General features: G+C 43.8%; 1 protein-coding gene across 7 annotated transcripts in view; it reads left to right on the forward strand.

The window, feature by feature from the left end:
* The window catches only part of LOC139122144 (high affinity cAMP-specific and IBMX-insensitive 3',5'-cyclic phosphodiesterase 8B-like), a 455,871-nt gene that overhangs the window by 258,107 nt on the left and 183,199 nt on the right, over positions 1–14,565 (forward strand). For all 7 annotated transcript variants that reach the window (XR_011549410.1, XM_070687564.1, XM_070687562.1 and 4 more), the window contains 2 exons: positions 6,473–6,543; positions 9,527–9,700. Coding sequence is in view for 6 of the 7 variants with exons in the window: in XM_070687564.1 (XP_070543665.1) it covers positions 6,473–6,543; positions 9,527–9,700 (245 nt within the window). In the remaining variant the exon portion in view is untranslated. The remainder of the gene's footprint in view (positions 1–6,472; positions 6,544–9,526; positions 9,701–14,565) is intronic.

A 14,565-nucleotide genomic window follows, 5' to 3' on the forward strand; every position in this document is an offset into this window, starting at 1 on the left:
CCCCAGCAAAACTCTGTAACTGAGTAAGTACGCAACTTCGTACATGCCCCCGCGTAGTTCCCCAGCCTAACTCTGTAACTAAGTAAGTACGCAACTTCGTACACGCCCCTGCGTAGTTCACCCAGCCTAACTCTGTAACTAAGTAAGTACGCAACTTGATACATGCCCCCGCACAGTTCACCCAGCCTAACTCTGTAACTAAGTAAGTACGCAACTTCGTACAGACCCCCGCGTAGTTCCCATAGCCTAACTCTGTAACTAAGTAAGTACGCAACTTCGTACAGGCCCCCGCGTAGTTCACCCAGCCTAACTCTGTAACTAAGTAAGTACGCAACTTCATACAAGCCCCCGCATAGTTCCCCCAGCCTAACTCTGTAACTAAGTAAGTACGCAACTTTATACACGCCCCCCCCCTAGTTGGCCCAGCCTAACTCTGTAACTAAGTAAGTACGCAACTTCACACAGGCCCCCACGTAGTTCCCCTAGCCTAACTCTGTAACTAAGTAAGTACGCAACTTGATACAGGCCCCTGGGTAGTTGGCCCAGCCTATCTCTGTAACTAAGTAAGTACGCAACTTGATACAGGCCCCCGCGTAGTTGCCCAGCCTAACTCTGTAACTAAGTAAGTACGCAACTTGATACAGGCCCCCGCGTAGTTCCCCCAGCCTAACTCTGTAACTAAGTAAGTACGCAACTTCATACAGGCCCCCGCGTAGTTCCCCAGCCTAACTCTGTAACTAAGTAAGTACGCAACTTCATACAGGCCCCCGCATAGTTTCCCCAGCCTAACTCTGTAACTAAGTAAGTACGCAACTTGATTCAGGCCCCCGCGTAGTTGGCTAAGCCTAACTCTGTAACTAAGTAAGTACGCAACTTGATACAAGCCCCCGCGTAGTTCCCCAAGCCTAACTCTGTAACTAAGTAAGTACGCAACTTGATACAAGCCCCCGCGTAGTTGGCCCAGCCTAACTCTGTAACTAAGTAAGTACGCAACTTGATACAAGCCCCGCATAGTTGGCCCAGCCTAACTCTGTAACTAAGTAAGTACGCAACTTGATACAAGCCCCCGCGTAGTTGGCCCAGCCTAACTCTGTAACTAACTAAGTAAGTACGCAACTTGATACAGGCCCCCGCGTAGTTGGCCCAGCCTAACTCTGTAACTAAGTAAGTACGCAACTTGATACAGGCCCACGCGTAGTTGGCCCAGCCTAACTCTGTAACTAAGTAAGTACGCAACTTGATACAAGCCCCCGCGTAGTTGGCCCAGCCTAACTCTGTAACTAAGTAAGTACGCAACTTGATACAAGCCCCCGCGTAGTTGGCCCAGCCTAACTCTGTAACTAAGTAAGTACGCAACTTGATACAGGCCCCCGCATAGTTGGCCCAGCCTAACTCTGTAACTAAGTAAGTACGCAACTTGATACAGGCCCCGCGTAGTTGGCCCAGCCTAACTCTGTAACTAAGTAAGTACGCAACTTCATACAGGCCCCCACGGAGTTCCCCCAGCCTAACTCTGTAACTAAGTAAGTACGCAACTTGATACAGGCCCCCGCGTAGTTGGCCCAGCCTAACTCTGTAACTAAGTAAGTACGCAACTTGATACAGCCCCCGCGTAGTTGCCCAGCCTAACTCTGTAACTAAGTAAGTACGCAACTTGATACAGGCCCCACGCTAGTGGCCCAGCCTAACTCTGTAACTAAGTAAGTACGCAACTTGATACAGGCCCCCGCGTAGTTTGGCCCAGCCTAACTCTGTAACTAAGTAAGTACGCAACTTGATACAGGCCCCCGCGTAGTTGGCCCAGCCTAACTCTGTAACTAAGTAAGTACGCAACTTGATACAAGCCCCCGCGTAGTTGGCCCAGCCTAACTCTGTAACTAAGTAAGTACGCAACTTGATACAGGCCCCCGCGTAGTTGGCCCAGCCTAACTCTGTAACTAAGTAAGTACGCAACTTGATACAAGCCCCCGCGTAGTTGGCCCAGCCTAACTCTGTAACTAAGTAAGTACGCAACTTGATACAGGCCCCCGCGTAGTTGCCCAGCCTAACTCTGTAACTAAGTAAGTACGCAACTTGATACAGGCCCCCGCGTAGTTGGCCCAGCCTAACTCTGTAACTAAGTAAGTACGCAACTTCATACAGGCCCCCGCGTAGTTGCCCCAGCCTAACTCTGTAACTAAGTAAGTACGCAACTTGATACAGGCCCCCGCGTAGTTGGCCCAGCCTAACTCTGTAACTAAGTAAGTACGCAACTTCATACAGGCCCCCGCGTAGTTCCCCCAGCCTAACTCTGTAACTAAGTAAGTACGCAACTTGATACAGGCCCCCGCGTAGTTGGCCAAGCCTAACTCTGTAACTAAGTAAGTACGCAACTTGATACAGGCCCCCGCGTAGTTGGCCCAGCCTAACTCTGTAACTAAGTAAGTACGCAACTTGATACAGGCCCCCGCGTAGTTGCCCCAGCTAACTCTGTAACTAAGTAAGTACGCAACTTGATACAGGCCCCCGCGTAGTTGGCCCAGCCTAACTCTGTAACTAAGTAAGTACGCAACTTGATACAGGCCCCCGCGTAGTTGGCCCAGCCTAACTCTGTAACTAAGTAAGTACGCAACTTCATACAGGCCCCCGCGTAGTTCCCCCAGCCTAACTATGTAACTAAGTAAGTACGCAACTTGATACAGGCCCCCGCGTAGTTGGCCCAGCCTAACTCTGTAACTAAGTAAGTACGCAACTTCATACAGGCCCGCGGAGTTCCCCCAGCCTAACTCTGTAACTAAGTAAGTACGCAACTTGATACAGGCCCCCGCGTAGTTGGCCCAGCCTAACTCTGTAACTAAGTAAGTACGCGCAACTTCATACAGGCGCCGCAGAGTTCCCCAGCCTAACTCTGTAACTAAGTAAGTATGCAACTTGATACAGGCCCCCGCATAGTTGGACCAGCCTAACTCTGTAACTAAGTAAGTACGCAACTTCATACAGGCCCCCGCGTAGTTCCCCCAGCCTAACTCTGTAACTAAGTAAGTACGCAACTTCATACAGGCCCCCGCATAGTTGGCCCAGCCTAACTCTGTAACTAAGTAAGTACGCAACTTCACACAGGCCCCCCTGTAGTTGGCCCAGCCTAACTCTGTAACTAAGTAAGTACGCAACTTGATACAGGCCCCCGCGTAGTTGGCCCAGCCTAACTCTGTAACTAAGTAAGTACGCAACTTGATACAGGCCCCGCTTAGTTGGCCCAGCCTAACTCTGTAACTAAGTAAGTACGCAACTTGATACATGCCCCCGCACAGTTCACCCAGCCTAACTCTGTAACTAAGTAAGTACGCAACTTCGTACAGACCCCCGCGTAGTTCCCATAGCCTAACTCTGTAACTAAGTAAGTACGCAACTTCGTACAGGCCCCCGCGTAGTTGGCCCAGCCTAACTCTGTAACTAAGTAAGTACGCAACTTCATACAGGCCCCCGCGTAGTTCCCCCAGCCTAACTCTGTAACTAAGTAAGTACGCAACTTCATACAGGCCCCCGCGTAGTTGGCCCAGCCTAACTCTGTAACTAAGTAAGTACGCAACTTCATACAGGCCCCCGTGTAGTTCCCCCAGCCTTACTCTGTAACTAAGTAAGTACGCAACTTGATACAGGCCCCCGCGTAGTTGGCCCAGCCTAACTCTGTAACTAAGTAAGTACGCAACTTGATACAAGCCCCCGCGTAGTTCCCCTAGCCTAACTCTGTAACTAAGTAAGTATGCAACTTGATACAGGCCCCCGCATAGTTGGACCAGCCTAACTCTGTAACTAAGTAAGTACGCAACTTGATACAGGCCCCCGCGTAGTTCCCCCAGCCTAACTCTGTAACTAAGTAAGTACGCAACTTCATACAGGCCCCCGCATAGTTGGCCCAGCCTAACTCTGTAACTAAGTAAGTACGCAACTTCACACAGGCCCCTGTAGTTGGCCCAGCCTAACTCTGTAACTAAGTAAGTACGCAACTTGATACAGGCCCCCGCGTAGTTGGCCCAGCCTAACTCTGTAACTAAGTAAGTACGCAACTTGATACAGGCCCCCGCTTAGCTGTACCAGCCTAACTCTGTAACTAAGTAAGTACGCAACTTCACACAGACCCCGCGTAGTTCCCCTAGCCTAACTCTGTAACTAAGTAAGTACGCAACTTGATACAGGCCCCTGCGTAGTTGGCCCAGCCTAACTCTGTAACTAAGTAAGTACGCACTACTTCATACAGGCCCCCGCGTAGTGGCCCAGCCTAACTCTGTAACTAAGTAAGTACGCAACTTGATACAAGCCCCCGCGTAGTTGGCCCTGCCTAACTCTGTAACTAAGTAAGTACGCAACTTCATACAGGCCCCCGCGTAGTTCCCCCAGCCTAACTCTGTAACTAAGTAAGTACGCAACTTGATACAAGCCCCCGCGTAGTTGGCCCAGCCTAACTCTGTAACTAAGTAAGTACGCAACTTGATACAGGCCCCTGCGTAGTTCCCCTAGCCTAACTCTGTAACTAAGTAAGTATGCAACTTGATACAGGCCCCCGCATAGTTGGACCAGCCTAACTCTGTAACTAAGTAAGTACGCAACTTGATACAGGCCCCCGCGTAGTTCCCCCAGCCTAACTCTGTAACTAAGTAAGTACGCAACTTCATACAGGCCCCCGCGTAGTTGGCCCAGCCTAACTCTGTAACTAAGTAAGTACGCAACTTCACACAGGCCCCCGTGTAGTTGGCCCAGCCTAACTCTGTAACTAAGTAAGTACGCAACTTGATACAGGCCCCCGCGTAGTTGGCCCAGCCTAACTCTGTAACTAAGTAAGTACGCAACTTGATACAGGCCCCCGCGTAGTTGTACCAGCCTAACTCTGTAACTAAGTAAGTACGCAACTTCACACAGGCCCCCGCGTAGTTCCCCTAGCCTAACTCTGTAACTAAGTAAGTACGCAACTTGATACAGGCCCCTGCGTAGTTGGCCCAGCCTAACTCTGTAACTAAGTAAGTACGCAACTTCATACAGGCCCCCGCGTAGTTGGCCCAGCCTAACTCTGTAACTAAGTAAGTACGCAACTTGATACAAGCCCCCGCGTAGTTGGCCCTGCCTAACTCTGTAACTAAGTAAGTACGCAACTTCATACAGGCCCCCGCGTAGTTCCCCTAGCCTAACTCTGTAACTAAGTAAGTACGCAACTTGATACAAGCCCCCGCGTAGTTGGCCCAGCCTAACTCTGTAACTAAGTAAGTACGCAACTTCATACAGGCCCCCGCGTAGTTCCCCTACCCTAACTCTGTAACTAAGTAAGTACGCAACTTGATACAAGCCCCCGCGTAGTTGGCCCAGCCTAACTCTGTAACTAAGTAAGTACGCAACTTCATACAGGCCCCCGCGTAGTTCCCCTAGCCTAACTCTGTATCTAAGTAAGTACGCAACTTGATACAAGCCCCCGCGTAGTTGGCCCAACCTAACTCTGCTACTAAGTAAGTACGCAACTTGATACAGGCCCCTGCCTAGTTGGCCCACCCTAACTACAGACAACCCTCTCCCCCCCCCCCCCCATTACCATATTTGCCCTGGACTCATTAGCATAATTTTCGTGTACCCTATATTCGGTCGGCTACATGGACTATCTACCGACTCAAGGCAACTTTTTACCATCTTCCCGTTGAAACTTCACAGGACTTGGTTACTGAGAGGTCAACTTCACTCAGGCTGTGCTGGGTGTCTTCTTTCACACACTTGTGGATCAAAAGAGCATCCCCGTCGCCAATTATGTTGTGTTTTAGTGCACTTTTGATTATATTAGAGCAAAAGACACAGGATTCACACAATCTAGCCATTAACTAGAATTCTACTTTATTAACATAATCTCATAAGTAAACTACACATCATTGGTTACTATTGGGTACTAGAGATAGTGTCTCATCCTGATGGCTTCCATCACTTAGCACTTGTTAATGTATATAAGGTGAATATACTACAGGTGGCTCTTCCATATTGCTAAAATGGTGTCATACACATCAGTTAATAAAACATTAATTTCTGGGAGAATAAACAGCACTTTTTACATCTTTTCATCATAAATGTTACAAAAGTAATACTCTTCAACTTTTAAAGGCAGGTTGATATTTGGGTGGACTATCCCTTTAAGTCTAAGACTAAGACTTTTCAAAGCTCAAATTTAGCACATAATATCATCTGTGTAAGAAATTGAAACCATGCTAACCGCTTGGGCCCCGCCAACGCTGCTTTAATTTATCTATGTATTTACTTATTTATATATATATCTTTAGACTTTTGAGCAGGATAGAACCTTCATATAGGCCATATGTTTACTTCATATATGATGAAGTTTGATGTCATGAGAAAGTGAAGAGGTGCAAGCACACTGCAGCTATCCCTGTCTCTCATTAAGAATGCAAAATCAGTCATGTTAAAATTAAAATAAAAAGCAATTTATCTATTTGTATTTCCACAGGAGTCGTTTTAAACAGAAGACAATCAATGGCACGTATTCACTCCATGACAATTGAAGCCCCTATCACAAAAGTAAGTCAGGTTTGGCATTTTAACTTATTTTGAAGTAATCATTTGGAACAATGGCAGAAATCAGGATACCCAAGTAAAGGGATACATCCAATACACTTGCATAGCTGACTAATATGAACCTGGAGTTTCATTCTTGGGATATGTTCCAGTCTTGGATAGCAGACCGGGTTCACTTGCTGTAACTGCATCAGTTTTTGCTTCTCTAGAAATGCTCACCATTTCAGGAATAGAGTGGTAAGAAAATGCAATACCCTAACTCTTAGAATATGGAGGCTACACTTGTGCTGTGCTTCATGTACGCTTGCAGCATCTTCTGGTTTCAGCTGTACTGGTGAACACAACATTTTACAGATAAAGGTAGACTTGCTCCAAGTCTGTGGGTATATAGGGCCAAGGTATCAAAACTGAGGACTAACATGCCAGCAGACCGACGCGCTAATGGCAGGCTGTTGCGTAGTTGTGGGGTGAACGCCTTGCTTGACCAGCTAGTAACTCAGCTGCCGGGGAAAGCCAGGCAACAGGGGGGGGGGGGGGTGGCAGTCTAAGATAATAGGTTCAAACGATGTGTTCCTAATCTTAAAAACAAAGCAATGAAAGCTTTATTCAGCATAAAAAAGTCAATTTTATGTGAAAGAATGTTAAATCCTAGACTTTGCTTAAAACTTTTTGACACATTGATTGTTCCAATTCTTTCATATGCTTCTGAAATTTGGGCAACAGAAATCACTAGTACTGATAATTGTCTTGAAAGTCTTTGTATGTCGTTTTACAGATTTATTCTAGGAGTCAGTAAACATACTCCTTTGGAAGGCATAAGAGCTGAGTTGGGTTAGACTACCATTGAAGATCTCACTTATATGTCTGTTATAAGATATTGGTGTAGACTGAACAGTTTGCCTTCAAATCACATTCTTAAAAGGCACTCACAGAAACAGAAAAATTCAATCTCCTTGGGTGAAATTTATTAATCGCAATTTTGGGGATTGTAATCATATGCATGTTTTCAGTTCATTGGGAGTGAAATCATATTGTCAACTGAAGAAGAAAATAAAAGAAAATCTTACAAGTGAATATTTGGTTCATGGAGGAGAAATCTGTTTGATGATGTAAGAAAAAATGGAAATGGTAACAAATTACGTACATATACAATTTTCAAAACTCAGTTTGTCTTCGAAAATTACTTAGAATGCTTGTCTGACTTTACACTCCGTAAACATTTGTCCAAATTCAGATTGAGTGACCATAACTTGGGTATTGAAATGGGAAGAAAAGTAAACCTAGATTACCTTTGAATGAAAGAATCTGTCAGAGATGTGATTATAATGAAATTGATGATGAGTTTCATTTATTATTTTCATGTAAAAATCATACTTCAGAAAGAATTTTATTGGGACAAAGTAGTGGTACAGATTTTTGTAAATGTTATAGTCTCTTAGAAAAAGAAGTTGTTAAAAAGTTAATGGAACAAAATATTCTTGATCTAGCTGTATTTCTAAAGAATACAAATGTATGCTGAACCCTCCAGCAGCTCCGGGCTGAAAAATGTCCTGGTAACTTTTGTTCATTTGTTGTTCAGACTTTTACTGTTTTCTTAAAGAGCACATGTTTATACTGAGCTGAAGCAGCTCCAATGAATGTAATTATTGCATGTTTTCGTATTACAGAGATGAATGGTTGTTTTTCTTTCTCTGTATTGTTCACTTACATTTGTAACACATCTTGATGTACCATACCATACTCTCTGTTAGTATGTGTCGAGTAAATAAAGATTGATTGATTGTTGATTGTTCGTGGTATGAATTTTACGGTATTCACAGCAATTATTGATCAAGGGGATTTCCTATAAGCGGCTATTTGTGTTTGTTTAGCGGTCTTTGACTTCGGGCAAACCACTATCAGTCAGCGCAGCAAATCCTGCAAAGACTGCCATGCGATGCGAGTGACCGGAAGACAATAAGGGCGACTGCTGCTGTCAATGCTGCGGTCATTGCCATCCATGTACTCACTTGTAGTTCGTAATACCGTTAAACTGTAACAAATAGTTACATGAGGCACAGAGAAATCCCCTGTTCAATAACATTTGCACAAATTTTGTTTATCAAGAGGTAACCAACAATCGGTTGTAATCGGCAGTGCCACGATGTCACCGATGATCAGTCGCACCTCCGGGTGCGATGATTCAACGTTCATGTGACGTTTGAAAAAAATCGGAATGGCAGAAAGATGCCGTAAATAAAAGTCTTCGAAGATGCAGGTTTATGATCAAGATTTGTTAACCATAAAATGCAAAGAAAGGTCCGCAAAACCCATATCAGGGCCGTAAAGGTTTTATCATATAGCTTATGGAATGATAAATATGTATTTAACGTAATTTTAAGCATTGTTTTGAGATAAAAAATTGTGCGATATCAAAAATTCATTGCCATTTGTGTCAATGTTCCAGAAAAGCAATGACCGCTTTGCATCGCGGATCGACATACATAATGACCTTATTTGTTTACCTGTAGAATTCTAGAACACACAAGCAACGTACGTGCCCAACAGAGATCCGGGTTGAAATCGAGGTGTATTGAAGCAAAGCAAACGCATGATGTAAACTAGTGTCATTCGGCACACACTTAGGATGGGCCTACGATGGATTTCACTGGAATTTAAATGTCACCGGGGCAACTCAACTGTCACCACTACAATCTGAGCGAGAGACATTTTCCAAATCTTGTGCTGGTGTTGTTTACAAATAGAATGTTTGCTGATAGCAACACTCGTAGTTACCAGAATTGAAGCAGTTCATGTAGTTCAAAAATGCATGCTATTGCCCATTTTGCAGAATTTGATGTGTTCATCCAAATTTGGGCACCTGGCCGGTTGGTCAGATATGTAAAAAATGCACGGAAGTGAGGGCACTTTCTCCCATAGCTTTAAACAGGCGCGTGAATCTCTAGGTATATGATAATGTTAATTTTGATTTCGTTTTGTCTTACAGGTCATTAACATAATCAATGCTGCTCAGGAAAACAGTCCTATTACAGTAGTACAAGCATTAGATAGAGTTCTCGAAATTTTGCGAACTACAGAACTTTACTCACCTCAACTGAACCCCCTACAAGTCAAGGAAGAAGACCAAATAACAAGTGACTATGTAGGAGGACTTATGTCGGTAAGCATCAGTAAATTGACACATACATAATCTCTCTGAATATTCAGAGGGGACCTATGGATTAGGTCATGTATATCATGGTTCTATCTGTCTGCATTTATTTCTCAAACAGATATGTAAGCAGTCTGAAATCACCAAAGTGCGCCAGCAAACTGCGCCGGCGCATTTCAAAGTGCGCCCCCATTTTGCACAATTATTTTGCGCCAGTATATTGCACCGCCTAAACTGCACCCTTACTCTGCGGCAAAACACCTTCTCCGAGTCACAACAACATCGAGTACTGGTACTTGCATAGCAGGACGCTTTAGCATTGTAGACTGTAGATATTTAATAAATCCTGGTTCGAGACTGCTTCAGTTACGCTGTTCACACGGTCATATCTGTGACATTTGACTTTTCCGAGTGACCTGAAAAATGCAGCTCAAAAAATGACGTGAATTTGCAACAAGTTAATAGTTAAAGCTTAGTTTGTAAGCACACACCGCTACACAGGATATGGTGTTCAAGGAATTTTAATATGCAACAGTGGACAAATACAAAGCAGTGATCACCTAACTACGGAAAGCACAATGTCAAGAAAAACTAAGAGAGTAAAAACTAGGCAAAATACTGTGTCGCAACTAAGCACAAAACAACTCAAAGATTGCGTGAGGGGTCTCTGCCAGTCTGCTTCCTGGGCAAAGGTTTAACTCATCACCTAACCTTTCAGCCTAAGGATCCCACGGGATTCTACAGGGCCTCGCACACAAGTCACCGACTTGCGAATCGGTTAATAGTAATGAGGATCAATCATATGAATGATGTAAAGCCAAACAAGGGTAAATTTGAAATGACTCACCATACAAATTTTTTATGAAATACAGAGGTGAATGAAAAGTGACCCATGCGGGACTCGAACCCACACCCGCTGTATACATTACGATGCTCTACCAACTGAGCTAATAAATCAGTTGGCTCAATGTGGGCAGTCCTGACTCTTAGATGGGGCTTTTCATTCTGTGTGCGTGGATGGTGAGTAAGATGGCTAAACTCATCACCTAACCTTTCAGCCTAAGGATCCCACGGGATTCTACAGGGCCTCGCACACAAGTCACCAACTTAGGAATCGGTTTATGGTAATGAGGATCAATCATATTAATGATGCAAAGCCAAAGAAGGGTAAATTTGAAATGACTCACCATATGAATTTTTTATATGAAATACAGAGGTGAATGAAAATAATAACTAAAGTTTTAGTTTTTCTGTAAATCGATAAGCCTTTCGATTTGGAAAGATTCAGATATCTGAACCTCAACAGTAGCAATGCAGCTCGAAAGTTATCCTCAGAAACAGGACAGGAACATTGGTCAAAGCAGGATTTCACATGGTAGCTATGGAAACAAGCTGTTCATTCTCAGAAAGCATGCAATGTACTGCATATTGCTGATGCTCCCTTGGACCGTGGACTGTGGCGGTCCCTACACACCATCAATTGCCTAACAATCACAGGATTCAATCACATGTGTCTTCAAATTTTGGTACATTAATTCTACCAATCATTAGCCATGAAACACATAAAAAAAAGACTGGTCACGGCTACAGGTTCAAGGACATTCACGAAGAGACACCATCATTGTCGTAGAATTGTTTTGACTAGTTTAAAGGAGAGTGATCTGCACACGGTCACGCAGCAAACCGAGAAGTGTACAGTACCAGAATCACATAACTTGTAACGGCATTTTGCGGTATGCGGCAAACATGCGGTAACTGTGCGGTAGCATTGTTCTCTGCCGCAAGGTCTGCGGTATCTATTGTCTCATGCCCACTTCCCATTGTTTTATCGTCGGAAACACTGCGGCAACGCGTTTGCGGGAACTCACTGATGCCTCAAAACAACAGCAGTGCGGCAACACACTGACAACTCAAATGCTGCAGTAACACCTCGTTGTGATCGCATTCTATTGTTCTAAATGTTGAAACTTGTGCGGCAACTGAATGATTGACAGCTTCAAAACCACAGCTGAAGAAATTGCAACTCTGTAGGCCTACTACAAACCAAATATAAATGCTAATTTGAAATTCACAGAGTGGTCAACTGTAGGCAATGAATAGCATAATCACTGTAAAATGTTTCTCTGGCTGGGTGGGCCGGGTGTGGTATGTTGCGAGTTTGAATCTAGTCGATAATTTAATAAATTTCTTGAATAAAGATGACATCTCTGATCTGAGACACATGTGATGTCGAAGAGAAATTTATTCGATGATTCTGACCATCATGCAGGTAAGTCGCTACGGTCCGGTGGTAAGTTGATGCCACAATATGGCAGAAGACATGTTTTCTGTTTTTCAATGCCGGTGAACTCGGAACTGATCACTGGTCTGTACCAGTCATTTCAACTTTAGTGGTTGGTATAACGCAAAGGAATGACACGGAGACAAGTGTTTGGCCGAAATCCGGGGTTATGCATGCACTGCCATGGCAGGGGCGACGAGGCGTCATAGCGGCCTGGATGGCGGTACCGGGCTCTGGGTACCGTGCATCGGGCAACGTGTTACGGCCGCCACAGCAGACCCATGACAGTAACCCCCCTGGAACTTTATTGTATAAAGTAAGCAGTATATAGACGTACAATATCTTTTATTGTGAGCTGCTAGCCTGCAGCGAGGCTTCATTTATTTATTTAATTTTTCTTTTGCGTAGGGTGGGCGGGGATTTTGTGGTGTGAACTTGAGCGTGGCAGAAGTTGAAATGGACGAGCTATAGCTTTGCTCACACTGATATGCGCATGGATAGTGACATGGAGAGGGTGACGCAAATTGTGTAGATAACGGTAAAGGAGGCAGTTGGTAGATAAGGTTATGTCATAAGTGCATCCAGCCAGTGGTAGTAGTGGCGCATGGTGACACCACATATGTCAAGGTTTAAACCCTTTTCCCCGTGTCCTCCCAGACGTTAACAATGATTATAGCAAAGCCATAATCACCCAATAGCTCAAATACAGTTTTAAAATTTCCACAAGTACGATCCACGACTTAAAATGCTGAATTTTTGTTGAAATAAAGCTTTCCTTGTTTCCACTCATAAATTATCGTCAACCAATCATGACACCCGTTCCATAGCTTCGTGTGTATATCATGCGAGGAGATGAAAAATGACCATGTACTCCCTTGTGACGGCGTCAAAGTGTATGGAGATAATCGAGGATAAGTGGTGTTAAGTCTTCAAAGACAGTTAATTGCGAACAATAATTCTACAGACGCATTTGTTTCTCTTCTGACGGGTGAAACAACAGGCACCCATGCGCTGCGTAATCTGCTAGATCGATCGTGAAACTAACAGGGACTCTGTAAAAACAAATGGTCATCAGTGTAGCTAGTGCACACCTAATCAACATGACTTTCCTATTTTACATCGTTTGTCCTACTTTTGTCACTGTCATTCAACAATCTGTGGAGAGAATGCTCTAATACTATACGGCCATGGTAATATTTAGAACTGTTGTATCTCCTTATGTTTCCTGGTCGGACAAAGCCAGCTCTATGACAGTTCGGTCATATAAGTCCCCGCAACCTTGTATAGAAAGAATCGTAGTCTATACACAACAACGATGTGTACTGTGGCATAGGCAGTAACCCATGTTTGGGCTTGGAAATGCCCGATCAGACAGGTTTCACAGTTTACGGTATCGATACAATCTTGGTCACTATTGGACCTAGATATTTTGGCAATTTTACTCTAGAAATTTAATGTGAATAAATGGCGACTTTTACCTGTATGCAATAGACATTGGTGTTCCGTTAACGGCAATCAAGAGCTGGGTACATACTGAGCCAAAAGAAAGTAGTTTTGGATTTTAAAATTCGCTTTTGTTTTCGCACAATGAGCCTTCAAAGCGTCAACTTGACGAGTTTTGCATAAATTATCAGCCCTTGTTCACGCTCGTCAAGCTGCAAGCTGTATCTTCACTTCCAGGCTTTTTACCGGAAGTTAAACTGGTTCCCAGTCGCCTGGCTTTTCTTGGCAGCTAAGTTCCAAAAAGTTATGGTAACTGCATAGCCAGGCAATCATCCTGCCATCTATCCCAACAACCCTACCACTTGGTCTACTGATATTTAATCCTTCAATTTACTATTATATGTTTTGATATGCCCACAGACTTGGAGCCAGTATAACTGGCGGTTTGAGAAACGGTCTTCCAGACTAAATATATTCATTACAGGTGAAAAATCTGGTGCCAGAATTGAAAAAGTTAGTGTTACTTTCGCTGAATAACAGTGTACACGACCCATATCTCCTTGTAATACCCCCACATCAGTTGAATTTTTTTGGATTGTTTGTCTTTTTTCGAGATTAAATCAAACTGTAATTTCTTAGAACTATGTTTTCTTCACCCCAGAATTGCATACTTTCTTTGAATTTGGGCTTGTAAATCCTGAAGATCTCTGCGTTGAATATCAACAATTTAAGCTAATGCTAAGCAGACTTCGAAATAATAGTTTAGCCTAATGGCTGGTCTGTACGCTTCTTTACAACGATTATCGTGAACTCTTTCTAAATATTGCAAAGTCATCTGTGATTCAAGTCTCATCTGTCCTGTGTGAACAGGGATTCAATACCCAAAACACGATAAATAACATCGAAACGTTGTTATCTTAGAACTACGTTTTCTTCACCCCAGAATTGCATACTTTCTTTGAATTTGGACTTGTAAATCCTGAAGATCTCTGCGTTGAATATCAACAATTTAAGCTAATGCTAAGCAGACTTCGAAATAATAGTTTAGCCTAATGGCTGGTCTGTACGCTTCTTTACAACGATTATCGTCAACTCTTTCTAAATATTGCAAAGTTATCTGTGATTCAAGTCTCATCTGTCCTGTGTGAAC

The sequence above is a fragment of the Ptychodera flava genome, chromosome 21, assembly GCF_041260155.1.
Source record: "Ptychodera flava strain L36383 chromosome 21, AS_Pfla_20210202, whole genome shotgun sequence".
NCBI lineage: Eukaryota > Metazoa > Hemichordata > Enteropneusta > Ptychoderidae > Ptychodera > Ptychodera flava.